Genomic DNA, 20,544 nt, shown 5'->3' with positions numbered 1-20,544 from the left:
CCCCCAGTTCCTTTCTTTGCCTCTCCAAGAAAATAAGGGTTTCTTCCATTAATTCAAAGTCTGTTTGTGGAATTGCTGTTATAACTTCAGCTGGGTCATTAGTGGGAAGGGTGGGTAATACATATAATAATCTTGTATTGGTTTTTTTTTTTATTGTGGGCTTAGCTTGCTAGTTTTATTAGCAGTATTTATCTCCCAGTTGGGATGCGGGTGGCGCTGTGGGTTAAACCACAGAGCCTAGGACTTGTCGATCAGAACTTCAGTGGTTCGAATCCCCACAACGGGGTGAGCTCCTGTTGCTTGGTCCTTGCTCCTGCCAACCTAGCAGTTCGAAAGCACGTCAAAGTGCAAGTAGTTAAAAGGTACCGCTCCGGCAGGAAGGTAAATGGCGTTTCTGTGCACTGCTCTGGTTTGCCAGAAGCAGTTTAGTCATGCTGGCCACATGACCCGGAAGCTGTACGCCGGCTCCCTGGGCCAAGAAAGTGAGATGAGCACCACAACCCCAGAGTCGGTCACGACTGGACCTAATGGTCAGGGGTCACTTTACCTTTACCTTTTTATCTCCCAATTAAACAAATAAAATCTCAGGTCCATGGTCAGTGTTCCATAGCATTTAAATCCCACATGTTGACATGAAAAATAGTGACCGCAAGCTATCACTGCTGTCTTGACATCTGTTGCCTTGAATGTCACTGCTTGACATCTGTTGCCTTGAATGCAAGGTTTCTGTAGAAAAGTTTAAGCATAAATTGTATGCTCATGTTTCTATCAAGTGCATCCTATGCTTGAATAAAAGGAAAGCTCCGTAGTTTATTTTGTTTTTTATTTTGGAGGGGGGCTCAGGGCAGGCCATAAGACCTGCACCAGCAAGTTAGTACTTCCATGAGGCTGGGGAATAGAGTGGCCATCATTGCTCCCCAACATGTCTCTTCTCTTGCTGCCAGCCTCCTCTGGAGTAAGGCTATGTGAGCCAGGCTGTATGTCATCTAACCTGGCTTCCCTCTGAACTGTATTTAAACCAGGCTCCTTGGAGTGCAGGAAGACCAGAACTAGAAACTTTATTGTCAGTTAACTCTTGTTTTCCTTTGTATTTAAATACTTAAACCTAGGCATATTTTGTTTTAATGTTGAATTTATTCTGTTTGCTAATTTGTTTTTTTAAATTTACTGGTTATGTTTTTGAACGTTTGCTGCAAGGCCCAGCTCTTTGTGGAACGCGGCATACAGTGTAAGTCAACGCGGCCGCTCAATCCCTGCGCAGGCGCCTCTGCCCGCTGAACTCTCGAAGCAGCGGTTTGCGCGTGCGCGCTAGGTCCGCTTCTCGGTCGTCGCGGTTTGCCGCGCATGCGCTTTGCGGGCTCTGGCCAAAGAAGGCTCCCGGAGGTTGAGAGATGGAGTCGGCGGCGGAGGAGTTGATGCCGCGGCTCCTGCCTGTGCAGGACTGCGACCTCTCGGAGGACTTCGACCCCACCGTGCCCCCCAGAACACCCCAGGAATATTTAAAGCGGGTCCAGTAAGTGGGCGGCGGCCTGGCCGGGTGTCTGTGGGCGCCCCCTTGGTAGGTCGGGGTGCGGAGCGGGGCTGCTCCGGGGGGCAGAGGGAGCGGGCTGGGATCGCCTGCCAGCCCCTTCCGGGGAACAGAGAGGCCAATAATGTTTCTCACTGCCAAGTGGACCCTCATGCTGCTGCTGCTTCCAGCGTGCTTGCAGTTTGCATAGAGCTGATCAGGGCAAGTGCTTCTTTTCATGGCCAGATGTGCGTGCAGTTCTGTCGGGATCGGGTCATTTATTTCCCAGAGGCTGGCTGTAGGCCACTATTTTTATTTTTTAGCACATTTCTTTTTCCTTTTCTTTCTTCCCCATCCGCAGCCCATCTTAGGAAACAAAACAGTTTTGTCGTCTTAAATTTTGAAGTACAGGAACACATCGTGACAGCCGCCATAGCCACGTGCACAAAGTCCAAAAATTCAGGCAGATTCTTTGTTTTGATACACACACACCAAAGAGTATCAGTACATACTTCTATACCCAGTTGGTTAGGATCAGCTGACAGGGGCAGACTATGGAGGTGACAACGGCGATGTTCACATGTTGGAATTTGGGGAGATCAGTGCTCACTTTCCTTATCAGCTGTGTGACATGACTGCAGTGTTGTTACCTGGGAGTAAGCTCTGTTGAAAGCATTGGGCCTTACTTCTGACTGCATAGATTTAACTTGTAAAACACATTGAGCGTTAACCAAAAAATGTTCAGCCAACAAGAAAAAATTCAAAGAATACTTAGCCAAATATTGTAACATAAGACAAAAACACAACACTTATCTTTTAAATAGTAATACAGTTTTCAGCTGTAGTTTGTGAAGCACATATGGATAACGTTTCTGCTGCCCTTCTATGTTATGTTCTGGATTAATAGTTTTATATCGCAGCCTGTTCTTTTGACTGATCAAAAAAGCCTAAAAATAAAACATTCTCATTGAAAATACATAAAACAGCTCAAAGAGGCAAAATTATATAAAAGAGAAGAAGGCAATCAAGATTCTCAATGAAGCCCAGTTGAGGGCAAAGGGTGGGATAGATTGTGACAATTTCCTTAAGTATTTCAGTGTGTCGCATATAGAAAACCTCGTTTTACATGGTAAACTTACAGGGAAATCAGAAGGCACTCCAAATTTTAGACCCCATTTTTGTTTTGTAGGATTGAAGCTGCAAAATGCCCTGATGTTGTTGTGGCCCAGATAGACCCCAAGAAATTGAAAAAGAAGCAGACTGCGAATATTTCAGTAAGTTTGGAAGAACTGTATCCATAAACTTCTTGAGATAAAATAATAAAGTTGGAAGCACTTGAGTCTGATTGTTCTCTTGTTTTAAGAATGTGCCATGCTATTGCAATTTCAGGGTTTGTTTTGCAAAAGTAGACACCATCCACGTAAACTGCCAAGGCTTTTGAGGGTTTTTCAGTCACAAAATTGAACACCTTGCACCAGCCATGTGGCTGGTGTTCTTGCAGAACAGGACTTGAAATTGCAACAACATGGTCCTGCCTTAAAATGTAACTACTGGTATGCTAAATTCTTAACAAAGCCATATTCATTCTTTCCTTTGTTAGCTTTCAGGATGCCAACCTGCCCCTGAAGGGTATTCTCCAACTCTGAAATGGCAACAGCAACAAGTGGCACACTTTTCAGCCATTCGACAGGTGAGTAATGATTACACACACCAAGCCAGTGACCCAATACAGTGGTACCTCGCAAGACGAATGCCTCGCAAGACAAAAAACTCGCTAGACGAAAGGGTTTTTTGTTTTTTGAGCTGCTTCGCAAGACGATTTTCCCTATGGGCTTGCTTCGCAAGACGGAAACGTCTTGCAAGTTTGTTTCCTTTTTCTTAACACCGTTAATACAGTTGCGACTTGACTTCGAGGAGCAACTCATAGAACGCGGTGTGGTAGCCTTTTTTGAGGTTTTTAAAGACTTTGGTGATTTTTGAAGCTTTTCCAAAACTTTCCCGACACTGTGCTTCGCAAGACGAAAAAAATCGCAAGACGACAAAACTCGCGGAACGAATTAATTTCGTCTTGCGAGGCACCACTGTATGTTGTTTTTCCTGGTATATTCTAACACACTTCCTGAATCTTCTTGTCAGCCTGACAGAACTCCCAAAGATCTGCATTCTAAAGATTTGGCCTCCCAATATTAAACATGCTCTCAGATCAACTAACTTTCAAGAGTTTTTTTAAAATAGAAAGGATCACATTGTGTTGATTTGTATAATGTTATAGTCCTTATCAAAAACAACAACCAAATTCAGCCTGCCACTCATCTCACTCTTTTTCCTTTTGAAATAAGATTTAATTCTGTTGAGGTCTTTTTAACTGATCAATGCTGTAGTCATTAGGTTTTAATTATAAATCTTTCAGAGTGTGAACAAGCACAGGAATCATTGGAAGTCGCAACATTTGGACAGTAATGTAGCAATCGTAAGTTGAATATAACATATTAACCGTGTTGTCAAACTGTTTGTTCCATAATACTCCAATTCAGCCCCTTATAAATGCCTTTTTTAAAATTTTGTTCTTGGGTCACATTATAAATCCAAGTGTTGTTGTTGTGGTAACTGTGTTACAAAGTGAAAATACAGGATTGACTTTTTTGAGGGTAGAATTTTCTTTAACCTAATGGAAAAAAAACCCCCACAACATTTAAATAAGAAAAGTAATTTGCCTTTTTGCATTCTTCAGCCCAGAGTGGAGGATGAAGAAGGCTGGAAAAGGTTTTGTCTAGGTGAAAAGTCCTATTTAGACACAGCTGTTGAAGTATCCAGAGATGAAGATCAAGGAATTGATTATGTACAAGTGCGTATTAACTTTGGACAAAAGTGTTGAATATCTATTGTACATCCTTGTTCAGAGTTCCTAGGCATGTTTTTATGGGCATTTGACACTCTCATTTAATAAAGATTTTTTTAAAAAAAACATTGGGTGATAACCCACTTTGACTGTCCACCACAGAGATACCTTCCACTGATACAATGTGACTTCTCCTTCCTCTCCTCCTTTGTACAGCCTTGCCCTGCACTTACAAAATCTGCTCTGGGGTTTTGGGGACCCTCTGGAACAGATTTGGAGAGGAGGCACAAATGAAGGGGGTGTCCTGTTTGTTATCACCCATTGCCAGCAAAGTGCTGCTGTTTGTGTGCTAAACTAATTCTGATTTCCATCAAATACATCTGTATCCTACAAAAATCCTATATATTCTAATGGAGTTTTTTTTCTCTCTGCTAGATTGGCTTTCCTCCATTGCTGAGTATTGTTAGCAGAATGAATCAGGTAATTCTATTTCTTTCACTCTACAAATATGGCTGAAACCAGTGAATTCTTTAGATTTATACTGTCCACTTACTCATAGACATCCTACCATCATACATATTGCTTGTGGAAAGTTGCATCCAGCTCTGAACTACAGTTTGCTAGTTATGATCTAACAAAAATTTTTGTGAAAGTTTGTAGGAATATTTGTCACAGACAGCAACCTGATTTTCAAATTGGATATGCCAGTGAAATATAAATGTTTATGATAAGACTGTTCAGCAGGGATGGGGAATTGGATCTACACTAGAGGGCTAGATCCAGAAGTGGCTAGCCTTCTGCAGGACACTTTGATAGGTGATGGGGCCACTCACTCACCTGTCAAGTCACTTGATGTCATATGATATCAGGTGGTCGAAAGTTTAAGCCGTGGCTGCAAACAAAGACACTTCCTTTGCAGACCAAACTTGAGTTCTGCCCTTTTTAAATTTGGCACCTTTTTTAGTGCCTCTGCAGGGTGATGGGAGAAAGCAGCTTATTTCAAATTCAAGAAGCACCTATTTTGGCTGCAGAAGAAGATTGCCAACCTCTGAAGGCTAGTGGGCCTAATGAGGCCTGTGGGCTCGACAAAGGGTTTTCCAAACTTTGGTTTCCAGCTCTTTTTTGGACTACAGTTTCCATCATCCTTGACCACTGGTCCTGCTAGCTAGGGATGATGGGAGCTGTAGTCCAAAAACAGCTGGAGACCCAAGTTTGGGAAACCCTGGGCTAGAGGTTATTTCATAGCAGCAGCAGAATAATAATAATAATAATAATAATAATAATAATAATAAAATTTATTTATACCCCGCCCTCCCCAGCCAAGGCTGTGTTGTCACCACAGGGTGGCTTTGCATGTGTATTCAAAACAGGTTTATTGTGATCCATTTAGCCATTTGCTTCCTTGATCCTTAGCATTTGTGTAAGTCAGTCAGGAACCTGCAGCCCTCCATGCTAGCTGGCGCTTATGGGAGCTGGAATCCACCCACAACTTGGGAGGACCAGATTCCCTGCACGTGGTATAAAATATCTAATATAGCTGTTACATCTTTTCGAATAATGCAAGGGATGTATGGAAACACTAGCTGCAGAAAACCCTTCTTCATAACTGCTTCTCTTGTTCTTAAAAGGCAACAGTAACCAGTGTCTTGGAGTACCTGACAAACTGGCTTGCAGAGAAGGAATTTACTCCAGAACTGGTAACTTGCACTCTTTCTTTTTTGTTTTGTTTTGGAAGTCAAAGAAGGCAATCTGGGAAGTTAGGCTAAAGAAAAATAATACAGTGGTACCTTGGAAGTCTAACGGAATCCATTCCAGAAGTCCGTTCGACTTCCAAAACGTTCGGAAACCAAAACGCGGCTTCTGATTGGCTGCAGGAAGCTCCTGAAAGCTAAATTTGGCTTGAGAAAACCACATGTCTCTATTTTATGGTGACTGGGTTGCTATGGATCTTTCACAGTGGTAATCCTTAGATCAAGGTGTATTTTGATAAAACAAGGTAATAACTATTTTACTTAAGTGTTAAATTCTTGTTGCAACTTTTGTTGAATTTCTCTAGGGCAGATGGCTTTATGCGCTATTGGCTTGTCTTGAAAAACCATTGTTGCCAGAGGCTCACTCCCTCATTCGGCAGTTGGCCAGACGATGCTCTGAAGTGAGAGTCTTAGAAGTAAGATGAATCAACAAATTATTGTGGCAGAAAAGTAATAGAGGAATTTATAATCTATGCTAATTGCTCATCGTTTCCTTTTCCTGTAACCATCTGGGTTGTATGAAATGTGTGTTTTTTACATTTTGTTTCTTTATATATTCTGAAAATGACAATTCAAAGCATGGCAGAAAAGAGAATTTGGGGTACAGTGAATGTTCAAAATGCTGACAGTTCTTAATTAATTTAGTGAATGCCTGAATTTAGTGAATCACCTGTTTTCAGAAGCATAACAGCAAATGCTGATAACATAAGAAATTACTGTCACATTCAGTGCAGTGTGTTTCGAGTCACAAATATGTTTGGGATTGTTGACATTTGCTGTAACATACTACATTAACTTCATTTTTCTTCTGTTGCAGGAAAACAAGAATGATGAAAAAGTGTCTGCTCTGAACTTGTTAATTTGTTTAGTTGGCAGGTATGGCATAGTTGCATAACTATTAAGAGCAGGTTCAAAGCTGCAAGCCACTGGGCCAGATTTGCAGCCCTAAAGGAGAAAGAGCTGAATTGTAATCTGTATAAGGCTATTTAAGGATTGTAAGCTTGAGTCACTCAATGGTCTGACAGAAGCTTTGGATTTTTAAGTCCTGTAGTTTTGTGGCCTTCTAGGCTGTTTCAGTTTCTTTATGCAGATTTAGGGGGCAAAGTTCAGCCATCACTCACCCTATAATCCAGCGTGATGAGGCTTCTGGATGGCTTATAATATGCCCTGACCACAAGAACCACATACAGTGGTACCTCGGGTTAAGTACTTAATCCGTTCCGGAGGTCCGTTCTTAACCTGAAGCACCACTTTAGCTTAATGGGGCCTCCTGCCGCTGTTGCGCCGCCGGAGCACAATTTCTGTTCTCATCCTGAAGCAAAGTTCTTAACCTAAGGTAATATTTCTGGGTAAGCGGATTCTGTAACCTGAAGCGTATGTAACCTGAAGCGTATGTAACCCGAGGTACCACTGTACTGTTTTTCATAAAGGCTATAATTTGTCTGCTCCTCGTTTCCCCCTCCCTCTCGTCACTTCTCCTCAGAATTGCTTGAGGATGCCTCCTTATTCATCCGGGATCAATAGGTTCTGATTCCTTATCAAAAGTGTATTGCAAAGTAGGGGCAGAGGGAATGAATATCACAACAGAATTAAATAACTGTCACCTTTTATAGGATTCTTTCAAGTTGTTTTAGCCTTTATTCACTACCAGTTTATTCACTACCAAGGCAAAACCTGTTTGGAACCTCTTTGTTGTTATAAATCAGAGCTAAGGAACCTTGTTGAGACCCACATTCCCTTGAAGGTAATCTTTTGTGGGGCTGCATGCCAGCAGGGACTACGAATGCACAGGATTATTAACCTTAAGAAAAGCTGAGCCTCCCCCGGCCTCTGTTCTTGAAGAAACAACTGAAATTGGTATAGTTTTTGCATTCATTTAGTACATCAGTGTTCAGTTGAAGGAGTTTGAGAGACCCAAGTGTATGTGTTGTGTTTCTTTGACATTTTAAGTTTTTGTGTAGGCTTTCCTTAGCGACTTGTATAACTTTTATGGATTCTTTCCCCCCAATAGGTATTTTGACCAGCACGATCTGGCTGATGAAGCATCCTGACAAGTCTGGAAAGCATAAAAGCATGGGATGCCATTGTTTCTAGGGCACTATGCAAGCCAGTGTTATTAGCTAGCTCCTCTGTGACAAGTGTGACGAACAGCAGAGATATCCCATCTTCCAGTGTGATCTCCCTGAGTAGGGGGGGAATTCTGTAGAAAATGAATAGTTGGAATGTCTTTTTAGCAAGCGTGGCTGGAAAACTCAGCTTGGAAAAGGTCACCAACACAGTGCCTAAAACACTTTCTGAAGGACCCATTTGCCTGCAGCTAGTGTGCGATTGCAGTTCATATACCAAACTCCTCCTCATTCAAGCTACACCATGGAACAAGACTGATTCTGTCATTGAAAACCCTGCAGGACTGAATCTGGCTAGTGTAAAGTTTTTATAATATTATGTTTTTATAAATAAAGTTATTCAAAAGAGTTTTGATTTGTGAGTGTATTGGTATTGGCTCTTTGCAATGCTTTAGGAGCCAGTGTGGTGTAGTGGTTAAGAGCGGTAGACTCGTAATCTGGTGAACCGGGTTCGTTTCCCCGCTCCTCCACATGCAGCTGCTGGGTGACCTTGGGCCAGTCACACTTCTCTGAAGTCTCTCAGCCTCACTCACCTCACAGATTGTTTGTTGTGGGGGAGGAAGGGAAAGGAGATTGTTAGCCGCTTTGAGACTTCTTCAGGTAGTGATAAAGCGGGATATCAAATCCAAACTCCTCCTCTTCATCATCTTAAAATAGCCAAATTTAGTTCATAAAATGGATGTAGCAGCTTTAGTAGATGCAAGTTAACTGATATTGATCATTCCCCAACACTGCTTCTCACAAGCAGAATCCCCCTTCTATACTAGGAATAGTAAAAAAAAAAAAATCTATGCAGAGATTTAGCTTAGATATATTCTACTTGTATTTTATTTTTCCAAATTTGATGTGTGCCAGTCACTGCCTATGAAGTCAGAGGCTGAGCAAGATTTTATTTGGTGGAAAGTTCATTAGAAATTTGCCTTCCTCTTCATACCTAGCTGTTGTTATTCATGCCTTTCTATCCTTGAAAGCAATTACTGCAACTCATTCAGAAGTGCTCCAAGACTTTTCCTCACACAGCTAACACATAGATCAGCAGTAACCAACATGGTGCTCTCCAGGTCCTGCCGTGGTGCCACATACTTCTTAGCACCAGACTGAAGTACCGTAATGGGCTCTACCTGGGCATGCCTTTGAAAGCATCTGGAAATTCAGCTTGTGCAAAATGTTGCAGGGAGAGTGCTGAGCAGGGCTGGGCCTTGAGAACATACATTTCCAGGCTGAATTCCAAGTGCTGGTCACTACCTTTAAAGCCATAAGAGGAGTACGGAACCCTTTCAATATAATCCATTCCCACCGGGACAACTTTTGTGGGTCACATGAGGTCATTGGGGGGCGGCTCCCCTTGCATGTTTCAACGCACCTTTAACCCAAGATACACTTGGGGCAACATGAGAGAGGCCGGGATCTGGACTTAAACCCTTTTTGTTTAGGTAGGCATTTAAATTCGCTTAGCTAATTATTCTTGGTTTTGGCCTGTTCACTTACATATTTTGATCATGTTATTTGTTTGGTGAGCCAGCTTGGAAAAGTAGGATCTAGACCTTTCAATACCTTAAATTTATTCCAACCAAGTAGTATAGCATAGATAATATATGTATGTGTTTGCAGGCACACAATGAAGTCAGAACCATAGAATTCTAGAGCTGGCAGGGAGCCTGAAGACCATCTTCTAGTTCAACCCCGTTCCATACAGCAATATTTCTTTAGTATCTCAAAAGCTGTGAAGGGGGAAGCTGGTTAAATGAGGGATACAACCTGACTAAGGTATTTCAGTCATTTAATCATGAGTTCACCCATTAAGCTATTAATTTAAAATTGCTGATGGGGGGAAAATGCTTTGATCATGCAAAGGGTTGGATTCAGAGTTTCAGACTTAAGGTAGTCATGCTTAGTCTTGATGGGACTTATTAGGCATGGCTAACTTGTCCCAATGAATCTGATGGGACTAAACCATGACTAATTTTGTCTGGTTGCAATTTTTGCTTTTAGTTTAGGCCTGTTTTAACATGTATGTTATCTTAAAGGCAGTCCCTCCTATAAAAATAGAAAAGAATGCCTTTCAAAGATTGGCCTCGTCATCTGCAGTTTTTAGAAGTATTTGCATTAAAAACAAATGTAAAAGTCTGTCATCTAATTAATCATTCTAATTATTCTATTAGACATTATAGCCCCAGTTCAGATAATAGCTGGGTGCCCCATTATATATGCAAAGATCTTGTCAAACCCACCTCTAGATCAATGCTTGGAACAAATTTTGCATTGCTAAATCAAAGTACTGCAAAACTAACCAGACATTAGAGCTTGAAATTTAATCAAGGTTTCCATTCCATCTTTACAAACTTGTAAGCTTCATCTTCCTTGAAACACACAGTAACTTAGCGACTACCAAAAAAGAAAAAAAAGCAAGATATACAGCAGACACTGGCTATTGGTCATACTTGAAAATTTGTGTTTCAAACTATATGGCATTTTATACAATACAGGACAGCTTCAATAAACTACGGATATAAATAAAATATACATTTTATTTGTCATTTTACAAGGCAGGAAGCTGGTTCTGTACATGTGCTATATCTTCTGTATCATCACCTGAAATTTGCCTGTAAAGAAAGAAAGTTATTGTAACATCCATCTTACCAAGAAGAAACAACTCCGTGTAGTTAAAAGTGGTATGGTTACATGTACTTTATTATATCCTCCAATAACAATAAGTCAAGGGTGTGGAACCTCTGGTCCACAAGACATATAAAGCATGGGGGGGGTCACAATTGTGTGCTCCCAATTGTTCTTTGACAAGCGAGGCTTCCTGTCAGCACCAATGCAGCCAATCCCAAAACAGAGCTAGCTGTAAGTGCAGAGCAGCTGAGCAGTACAGCAACACTGTCAAGGAAATACTTCCTTCACCTGTATGGTTTGACTTCAAACCATGCAGGCAAAGCAAAATGCTCCATCTGATGTCATGGTGACATCAGGTGACTGACAGGTGGGTAACCATCTGCCAACCTGCCGAAAGTTAACCGTAGGTTTGCGGCGAAAATCGAGATTCAGCCCACTGGCTGGATCCAGTTCCCTACCCTGTTAGCTAGATTTAACAAAAATCTCTCAAACTCTGTATTAGGAGGTAGTTCGGACATATTTTAAAAAACCAATTACCGTTACCAGTGCAATCAGGTTTCTACTCAGATGTCCTATTCAGTTCTGTAAGCCTTACTCTCACTTAAGTAGGTACAGAACTGATATCCATGTTTCACCATGGGCCTCCGGTTGAGTAGCTAGTTACTACCACCATTTATTTCAACATGTTTGAAGATACAACATCCTATGCATGTTTCTTCATAAGTAAATCCCACTGTGTTCAATGGGGTTTGCTCCCCTGTAAGTGGATTTAGAATTACAGTCTTACAGAGAAATCCTACAGAACTGCCACTTCCTGAAGTCTTGCTGGGCTCATGCTGGCCATGGTGGCTTTTTGCCTTTCCTCCATTTTGCTTCTTCAAAAAAATCAATGTGAGGTAAAATACCGTAACTCAACATAATTTGGATAATATTTCTCCCTTGTTGGAAGAATGAGATGGCGTGGGATCTGATGGATCCTCTGGCATGCCTCTCTTCAGCCACTCTTGTATTTCCAGAACTGCAGCCACACTCGGCTTGGCTTGACACACAGAGGAAAAAACCAAGCAATTTAGTGTGACATCTGTGTGTTAGGGCTTGAAAAAGCCCATGAATCTAGAGCGAAGTCTGTATCCAGTTAGGCATGCAGGTCTCTAGCTAGAAATTCATAAGAAATCCACCACCCAACACATTTCCCCCTACTTAAGTCCCCTAAAACGGGATGCGGGTGGCGCTGTAGGTTAAACCACAGAGCCTAGGACTTGCCGATCAAAAGGTCAGCAGTTCGAATCCCCGTGACGGGGTGAGCTCCCGTTGCTCAGTCCCTGCTCCTGCCAACCTAGCAGTTCAAAAGCACGTCAAAGTGCAAGTAGATAAATAGGTACTGCTCCGGCGGGAAGGTAAATGGCGTTTCTGTGTGCTGCTCTGGTTCGCCAGAAGCAGCTTAGTCATGCTGGCCACATGACCTGGAAGGTGTACGCCGGCTCCCTTGGCCAATAAAGCGAGATAAGCGCCACAACCCTAGTCGGCCACGACTGGACCTAATGGTCAGGAGTCTCTTTACCTTTACCTTTAAGCCCCCTATATGTTTTTGCAACCTATACCCAAGGCTGGCTTTATCATTAGTCAGATGCTGGTGGGCAGGGGGCAACAGTGAGGTGTGGAAGGCAGGGTTTGTGTTTGCCCTGTGTCCTACCCTCCCTATTCGATACTAGGCTGCTGCTCACAGATGAAGCAGGGGGGAAAACAGTACCAGCTGCGTTCCTGGAATGAATTGGGAGCGATGGGAAGTACCATCGTATCCTCCACCTCAGACTGCAAAATTATCATTGGCCAAGCTTAGCTACAACAAGCTATTTTAAGAGCAACCACCTCATAATTGCTAAAATTGGTCATTTGTCTCACCAACTTTATATTAAGTGGGAAAGACAATTTGCACACATACTTTGCCAAGAAGAAGAGTACTTACATGCAGGCATTGTTGAAACCTCGGCTGTCACGATGCTCTTTATTCCCAAGTTTGATAAAGCGCCTCTTATTAATCCACAAGTAAATGCCAAGTACTGTGGGGGGAAAGACCCATACATTAAGTCAAACAAAACAACATTCTGATAATTTATATAATTCTCGCATTACACTGTTGAAAGTTCTTTAAACTTGTGCCGAGGAATTTAATATTCAACACTGTTTTGAATTTAATATCCAACACTGCGGTTGGAGGATGGATGGCGGCAAACAGATTGAGGTTGAATCCTGACAAGACAGAAGTACTGTTTCTGGGGGACAGGAGGCGGGCAGGTGTGGGGGACTCCCTGGTCCTGAATGGGGTAACCGTGCCCCTGAAGGACCAGGTGCGCAGCCTGGGAGTCATTTTGGACTCACAGCTGTCCATGGAGGCACAGGTTAAATCCGTGTCCAGGGCAGCTGTGTACCAGCTCCATCTGGTACGTAGGTTGAGACCCTATCTGCCCGCGGACTGCCTCGCCAGAGTGGTGCATGCTCTGGTTATCTCCCGCTTGGACTACTGCAATGCGCTCTACGTGGGGCTACCTTTGAAGGTGACCCGGAAACTACAACTAATCCAGAATGCAGCAGCCAGACTGGTGACTGGGAACAGCCGCCGAGACCATATAACACCGGTCTTGAAAGACCTACATTGGCTCCCAGTACGTTTCCGAGCACAATTCAAAGTGTTGGTGCTGACCTTTAAAGCCCTAAACGGCCTCGGTCCAGTATACCTGAAGGAGCGTCTCCACCTCCATCGTTCTACCCGGACACTGAGGTCCAGCACCGAGGGCCTTCTGGCGGTTCCCTCACTGCGAGAAGCCAAGTTACAGGGAACCAGGCAGAGGGCCTTCTCGGTAGTGGCGCCCTCCCTGTGGAACGCCCTCCCACCAGATGTCAAAGAGAACAACAACTACCAGACTTTTAGAAGACATCTGAAGGCAGCCCTGTTTAGGGAAGCTTTTAATGTTTGATGTATCATAGTATTTTAATATTCTTTTGGAAGCCGCCCAGAGTGGCTGGGGAAACCCAGCCAGATGGGCGGGGTATAAATAATAAATTATTATTATTATTATTATTATTTTCAAAGAGGAGGCCTCATCATGCAACACAATAATCTATTCTGGAAGTTATAATAATTTACTATTTATTATTATTTATACCCCGCCCATCTGGCTGGGTTTCCCCAGAACATGGATAACTGTGGTCAGGCTCTTCGTCCAGGAAGGGGTGCAACCAGTGCGCCAGTTGTAGCTGGTGGAAAGGGCAAAATGTCATGGAGGCATTTGAAGGCAACCCTGTATCAGGAAATATCTAATGTTTTACAATATTTTTGTGTGCTGTAAGCCGCCCAGAGTGGCTGGGGTATAAATAACAATAATTAATTAATTAATTACTGGCACTTGGCTCTCCCTCCAGTGAAAAAAAAACAGGATCAACCCTCCAACGTATGAATTTCATTATTTAAGGAGAGTGTTAACCCTGTCGAGAGCAGCTTGAAGACACTTCCATGCAGGAAGTGGGGAAAGAGGGCCCACAGTAATATGTGATATCTATCTATCTATCTATCTATCTATCTTGAGGATACTTCTTTAATACTAGCATGCGAACATGTAGATCTGACAGCTAGAATGCAATCAACTGATAAAATACTGCTATAAAAGAGTTTGCTTTCCCTTCAACGTTTATTAACACAGAATAAATATATGATAGTATAAAGCACAACTGTGAACATCCAGTGCATGGAGACGATAACACCATTGCAAGACTATTCCTGCTGCTCTCCCCTGCCCCATACATGTAAGGAATATACAGTCATACCTCGGGATAAATATGCTTCAGGATAAATATTTTCGGGTTGCGCTCCGCGGCGACCCGGAAGTAACGGAGCACATTAATTTCTGGTTTCGCCACTCGCGTATGCACAGACGGTCAAAATGATGTCACATGCATGCGCAGAAGCAGTGAAACGTGACCCGCGCACGCGTGTCTTACATTCTATTCAGGATGCGAACGGGGCTCCGGAACGGATCCCGTTTGCATCCCGAGGTACCACTGTATTGCAACTCCATGAAGAAATTTGTTTTTGAAGGTGCTCTTATGAAATACGTAAGATATAGTTAATTATACAAGCCTTAGGAGCATGCTCCAAATACTGTTTTCCAGCAGACATCTGAGTCAGAAGACGGAACTTGTTGTCCTGTAGTACATAGATGCCCTGCAAAAAATGAATAACAGTTATACAGTAGTAATATCCTGCCTTTTCCTTGGCTATTCATGCAATAATCATTTATTAATGTTGTAACCCCGCTAGGTAATATACATGGAAAAAGCTAGTTACAGAGTACGTGCAAACACATGCAGTATACTTTATTTTCCTACCAAATGCAGTCCGGTCAATTAAACTGCAATCATCCCAACCAGTCACTTTGAAAGAAAGGCTAGGTTAATGGCAGACATCTTTCTCCCCAGGAAGTTAACTTCTGGGCAAATATGGTTACTAGCTGGATTGTTTTATTATGTTAATTATTCATTCATCCTTTCAAATCCTGCCTTTCAAGATAAAATCTTCCCAAGACAGTGTACAATATTAACAACAAGAAAAACAGCAAAAACCAAATTGAAGGAACACCATAGAATAAATCTGTATTGTTTAGCTACACACGTTACCCTTATGTAATTCTCTTTACAGCACAAGGTGGCTGGCATATGATCCTAACAAAATTATTCTGAAATAAGAACCTAATTAGAATCAGGAAAAAATGTGATGGATCCCTTGCTTATTTTAAACTGCAAGTGGAAAAATACTATTTGAATATTCTCACATATGAAAATACCCTGCAGAAAGAAAACTAGAGTGCCAGTAAGGGTTGTTCACCTTTTTACTGCTTTCTACATACAAAGGCCTTATTTATAATCATACAGCCCCAACTGTAGTACAATCCAAGCAAATGCTTCATTGTGCAATTGTGCTGACAGAGCTGATCCCAATTGTTTTAATTTCAGACAGAATCCAAATTTATATTAACGTATTTGAATGTCAATAATGTACAATTATGTATAATTTCTTCTCCGCCCACTTGGCACTGATATGCAACTCTACAAGTTCAGTTTCTTACAATACCTGATGGTTGGTCCTGAGGTTATCAATTTGCTTTTTGAATACAGTAGTCCAAAAATCTTTGCAGATAAACTTCATTATATCCAGTTCATCTTTGAATCTGGCAGTATCTTTTGTAAACCTAAGAGAAAGCAATTAAAAGTAGTGGCATTTAATTAGCTGCATGCACGTGATGTGGTGAGGGGGCATAAGTCATTAGCAGAATAAAAGGTGCCAGTTTCAGTGCCTGGCATCTGAGGTTTAAAGAACAGATTAAGTAAAAAATGATGAGAATGATCCTGAGGCCCCCAAAAGTCACTGCCGGTCTGAGTACACAACACTGGACTAGAAGGACAAGTTATCTGACCTGACATAAGGCAGATTTCTAGTTTCTAATTATGCCAATGATTTATTCAATTTATGAGCTAGCTTCCCACAAAAATTTCAAAGTGACTTCCAAAAATTAAAAACCCAACACCCAATGTAAGTTATAAATAGAAACAATATAGACAAAAAGGTGGTCAATCCATAAAACAAATTCCTCCACCCCACCATGATTTGAAACTACAACTAGAAATAATTATTACAAATCTTGGCACAAGAAAGGTCTTGCACAAGCAGAAAAAACACTTCCACTTAGTACAAGGCAGCGCCACTGAATTCCCTTCATTTTCCCATCACGTTGCAGCCACTAAAGTTTGTGTGGGGCATCTTTAAAAACAACATCCCTTAGGGAATTTCTGCGTCTTATGATATATACTGAATTTACACATGATATAAGGACATCAGGAAACCTGCTGGAATATTTGCAACTCTGAAGGAAAATAATGGGTCAAGAGAGAAGCTAAACATGTCACTCACCTTTCTATTAATCCCTGTCCTACTCGAAAACCCATATTTTCCAGTTTTGAGATGCATCGTCCATTTTCCTGTAACGTATAATAAAGGCAATCTTGTGTACAAATTGTGTACAATCTTGTGGGGTGTACAAAGAACACCCCACAAACCGCAATAACTTATGCAAATCTATTTCAAAGTTATATTTTAAGTTTTCTTATTCCACATTTTTCTCTTGCCTGTAATCAAAAGGCAGTTGGTTGTGACACTCAACATAGAATTGTGAATTTGCAGCAACAGGCAGAAACATGTTTGTTTTTCTCTTTTCAACTCCTGATAAACAGTTTGGCAGTCCTGAGATCTGCCCACTCCTGTTTTAACATCACAGAAGAAAGGTCTTTCCAAAGCACTGGAATACCAAAGATCATATATTAAAGAGTCACATTAATGTTTACCCCTGGGGACAGAAACGGAATTACAGGCAACCCCGTATTTATGCGCATTCAATATGTGCGCAACCACGCATGTGTGCATCATGCTGAACCAGGAAGTGACCCGAAAACATCACAAAAAGTCACATAAAGGGGTAGGGTGTTTGCAGGCTTCTTCAATGGCGTTTCAAATATACACAATTTCACTGATGCACGCTCGGAACATAACCCCTGCGTAAATGCGCGGGGGGGGGGAGTGTGTCTGTGTTCAAAAACCCAACCCCCAAATTTTGATTATTATTGGTAGTCTGCCACTAGAAGGGAAGAGAGTCAATATATTTATTATAGCATGAAAACTTAGAAAACAATGAATTGTTTGGTAAAACAAATACACAAGGCTATGTGACTGTAAGAATGTACACCAAATGCAAACGGAGGATCCTAATTGAACAAAACCAAAAGCTAATTTGTTTAGTTAGGCTGCAATCAGAAGGCCCCAGTGAAACCAGTAGGCCTGGTTTCTGGGCTTTTTAGATATTGTTTTATATACGGTGTGTATGTATATATATATATATATATATATATATATATATATATATGTAGTAAGTTCCTTGCATTGCAGTAGGACCAATTTCTGAGCGATGTCTGAAGCAACAGAGGCTGTCAGGAGCTCAGCCTACACTCGAGTAGGACTCTGGCAGAGACACATGCCCGACTGGCATCTTCCCTCCCTCCTGGTCCATCGTTCGGGAGCTTCATAAGCTTTTTTCAGCCCAAACATCACAGCGACCGATGCCAATCGACACCAGCACACTTAGGGATCTGTAGAGTTCGTGCACCTTGCGCGACAGACCACAGCAACTCAGCATTTTGGCTAATCTACTTTATTTACATATAAACACACATGGAGCACTGCAACATGGCTCCCTCTCTCTCTAGCATCAGACAGCAAAGAGAAAAAGAACAAAGGACAATAGTCCAACTTCAAAGAACACAGTAACACAAACATCCTGTTTCCTTCACTTCCCACTCTGTGGAGTCAAAACATATACCATCATGTCATAGACAACAACACCATGTCTGCAATCATAGAGCAGGAATTCTTACAGAAACCCCTAGTCAGTCAGTCATCTATTTCCCACCCTTCACTCTAAGGTCTCGGGGCAGGTTACAGCATTAAAACACAATATGAAAAACAATTTAAAACAACTTACAACCATAAAAATAAGCTGGGTCCTACAAACATACACTTTGAGACACTCTTTGTAATTTTATAATCTGAAGTACTTGAAGTGGAATAAAAAAAGACAGTAGTTAGGGTTTCATCCCACTACAAATACTGCTGAATTCAGACTCCAGGTGTGCTTAATAAACACACTAATTTAATTGCAAACAGTCTGTCCTAACTGAATTATGGATAATGTTGTGTCGTCCTAATCCTGCCCATTTTAAAACGCCTATGCTGTTTCTAAATTTAAGGACACGTTACACTAAAGATGACAGGAATTTCTGAAGCATTTTAAAAAGTTATATGCAAACACAAAGCATGCTGTTGCGGGGGGGGGGGGGGCATTGTATTAGTGCATGGGTCTAAGGCCCAGGGGCCGGATCCGGCCCAATCGCCTTCTAAATCCAGCCCGTGGATGATCCGGGAATCAGCGTGTTTTTACATGAATAGAATGCGTTCTTTTATTTAAAATGCATCTCTGGGTTATTTGTGGGGCATAGGAATTCGTTCATTTATTTTTTTTTTCAAAATATAGTCCAGCCCCCCACAAGGTCTGAGGGACAGTGGACCGGCCCCCTGCTGAAAAAGTTTGCTGACTCCTGTATTAGTGGGTCAGAGGGAATGTCATAAACATTTTTAATTTAGATCATCCCTAGTTTACTTGGTACATACTGTATGTGATGCTTATCACATTTCTCTCGGGCAGTCTGTTCATGTTCATCACTGGACTCGCCCATAACCAGCCCCAAACCTGGATACTGAACACGGATTAATCTCTTCAGACGCCAGAAACCCGTGGCCAGGCCCTCAAACCACCACAGCGCTTTAAGGAGAAGAGATTTCGAAACCAGAGACTCCATTATGAGGTTTTGGGTAGGAGAAGGCATTCCAGATTTAGGAAAGCTTCGTTTAAAAAAAGGAATATAAAAAAGGGACCCTCCTCGGGCCACAGCGCCGGCTGCGCCGTCCCCCGGGCTCCGCCTCTCTCCCTTCCCTTCGACGGGGAAGCGCCGGGATGCCTCCCCGGAGCCGCCAGAGCAACCCCCGCTCACCCCATCGCCCTGCTCGGCGGCGCGGTACAGCCCGGACACCATCTCGTTGTGCAGCAGCAGGAAGAGCGCCTCGTCCGCCATCTCCGACTTGTTCATGCCGGGAAGATCCCGGGCAGAAGGGAACGAGGACCAGGCCCACCCGCTCTTCGCCGGGGCCGAGCCGAGCCGAGTCCCTCCTTCAATCCAGAGGCGGAGCTGCCCAAGCAACAACCGGCAGCTGCTTCTGGGGCGGAGCTCCGGGGAGTCCCCGCCTCGACGCTCGGTGGTTTGCGGGCTCCTGTGGGAGCGATCTCGGGCATTGGGATGCTGCTCTCCCTTGTCCGTTTGGAAGCGAAGGTCCGGCGGGCTCACGGCTACGTTGAAGATGTCATGGAGTTCTACTCAGTATTGATCCAGATTCCAACGTACAGTTAGCAGAGTAAAAACTTACAACACGTTGCAGGATTCCCAAAAAATAGACCAGAGGCAATTGTGTTTCATTCAGCAGAGCTTTACTGCTACCGAAGGCAAATGAGCATAATGGTCACAACTCCCATACGTTCAGGATGGGCACTGGCCATAAGAAAACTAGTTGCAGCAGACTTGAAAATTCCAATAACTTAAAATAGGTCTAAAAACACTAAGAACACCACACCAGAAGGAAAAGAGAAAGGGAAACTCTTCTGGCCTCTTAACAGAACACCCCTAGGATTACTGTGACTTTAGGGATGCCTAAATCAGTGGGTGTAGAGAGCATAGTGGGTCAAAGTGGGACCACTGGGAATTAATCCCAGCTGTACATTAACTTGGCTCAAATTCAGCCTTTCCACCTTCAACCTACTTCAGCAGGTTGTTGTAAGAATTATAAATAAATTGCTATTGGCTTGCAATAGGGTGTTCCAAGGGTCTTGGATAAATGTGAAGTAAATAAATTGTATCTATATCCTGTTTGTTTGATTTATATCTTACCTTTTCCTCAAAGCAGCTCATCCCATAAGATTGAGCTACTTTTCATTTCTCAATCTCACCATTACCCTAGAAGGTTGCTTGCACTGAAAACAACATCAATAGAAA

At 42.4% G+C, this 20,544-nt stretch overlaps 2 protein-coding genes across 2 annotated transcripts; one reads left to right on the top strand and one right to left on the bottom strand.

The window, feature by feature from the left end:
• The first annotated feature begins 1,337 nt into the window (after nucleotides 1–1,337).
• On the top strand, nucleotides 1,338–8,571 carry GEMIN2 (gem nuclear organelle associated protein 2). Its single transcript, XM_080979368.1, has 10 exons — nucleotides 1,338–1,513; nucleotides 2,697–2,781; nucleotides 3,108–3,197; nucleotides 3,918–3,977; nucleotides 4,239–4,352; nucleotides 4,782–4,826; nucleotides 5,975–6,043; nucleotides 6,403–6,513; nucleotides 6,915–6,973; nucleotides 8,109–8,571. The coding sequence occupies exons 1-10, from the start codon at nucleotides 1,392–1,394 to the stop codon at nucleotides 8,146–8,148; spliced, it is 795 nt and encodes a 264-aa protein (XP_080835494.1). The 5' UTR covers nucleotides 1,338–1,391; the 3' UTR covers nucleotides 8,149–8,571.
• A 1,949-nt stretch (nucleotides 8,572–10,520) lies between these two features.
• TRAPPC6B (trafficking protein particle complex subunit 6B) lies at nucleotides 10,521–19,854 on the bottom strand. The gene is made up of 6 exons (XM_080979910.1): nucleotides 19,492–19,854; nucleotides 16,805–16,872; nucleotides 15,968–16,085; nucleotides 14,978–15,061; nucleotides 12,809–12,902; nucleotides 10,521–10,826 (listed from the first exon to the last, which is right to left on the bottom strand). The coding sequence occupies exons 1-6, from the start codon at nucleotides 19,585–19,587 to the stop codon at nucleotides 10,795–10,797; spliced, it is 492 nt and encodes a 163-aa protein (XP_080836036.1). The 5' UTR covers nucleotides 19,588–19,854; the 3' UTR covers nucleotides 10,521–10,794.
• Nucleotides 19,855–20,544: the final 690 nt, after the last annotated feature.

The sequence above is a fragment of the Podarcis pityusensis genome (genome assembly GCF_964106645.2).
Source record: "Podarcis pityusensis genome assembly, chromosome: 1".
Taxonomy (NCBI): Eukaryota; Metazoa; Chordata; class Lepidosauria; order Squamata; family Lacertidae; genus Podarcis; species Podarcis pityusensis.
Note: the sequence above shows the minus strand (reverse complement) of the source record. Positions and strands in the feature narration are given on the sequence as shown.

Bases quoted from the DNA above. Each gene is read 5' to 3' on its own strand.
- TRAPPC6B (XM_080979910.1), bottom strand. From the start codon at position 19,587: ATGAACAAGTCGGAGATGGCGGACGAGGCGCTCTTCCTGCTGCTGCAC. The intron at 16,086-16,804 runs GTGAGTGACATG...GCTTTCTCTTAG, and splicing joins GGACAGGGATTAATAGAAAG to GTTTACAAAAGATACTGCCA. The intron at 12,903-14,977 runs GCTTGTATAATT...TTCCCCCCACAG, and splicing joins ATTTGGAGCATGCTCCTAAG to TACTTGGCATTTACTTGTGG.
- GEMIN2 (XM_080979368.1), top strand. From the start codon at position 1,392: ATGGAGTCGGCGGCGGAGGAGTTGATGCCGCGGCTCCTGCCTGTGCAG. The intron at 1,514-2,696 runs GTAAGTGGGCGG...TTTGTTTTGTAG, and splicing joins GAATATTTAAAGCGGGTCCA to GATTGAAGCTGCAAAATGCC. The intron at 3,978-4,238 runs GTAAGTTGAATA...TGCATTCTTCAG, and splicing joins TGGACAGTAATGTAGCAATC to CCCAGAGTGGAGGATGAAGA.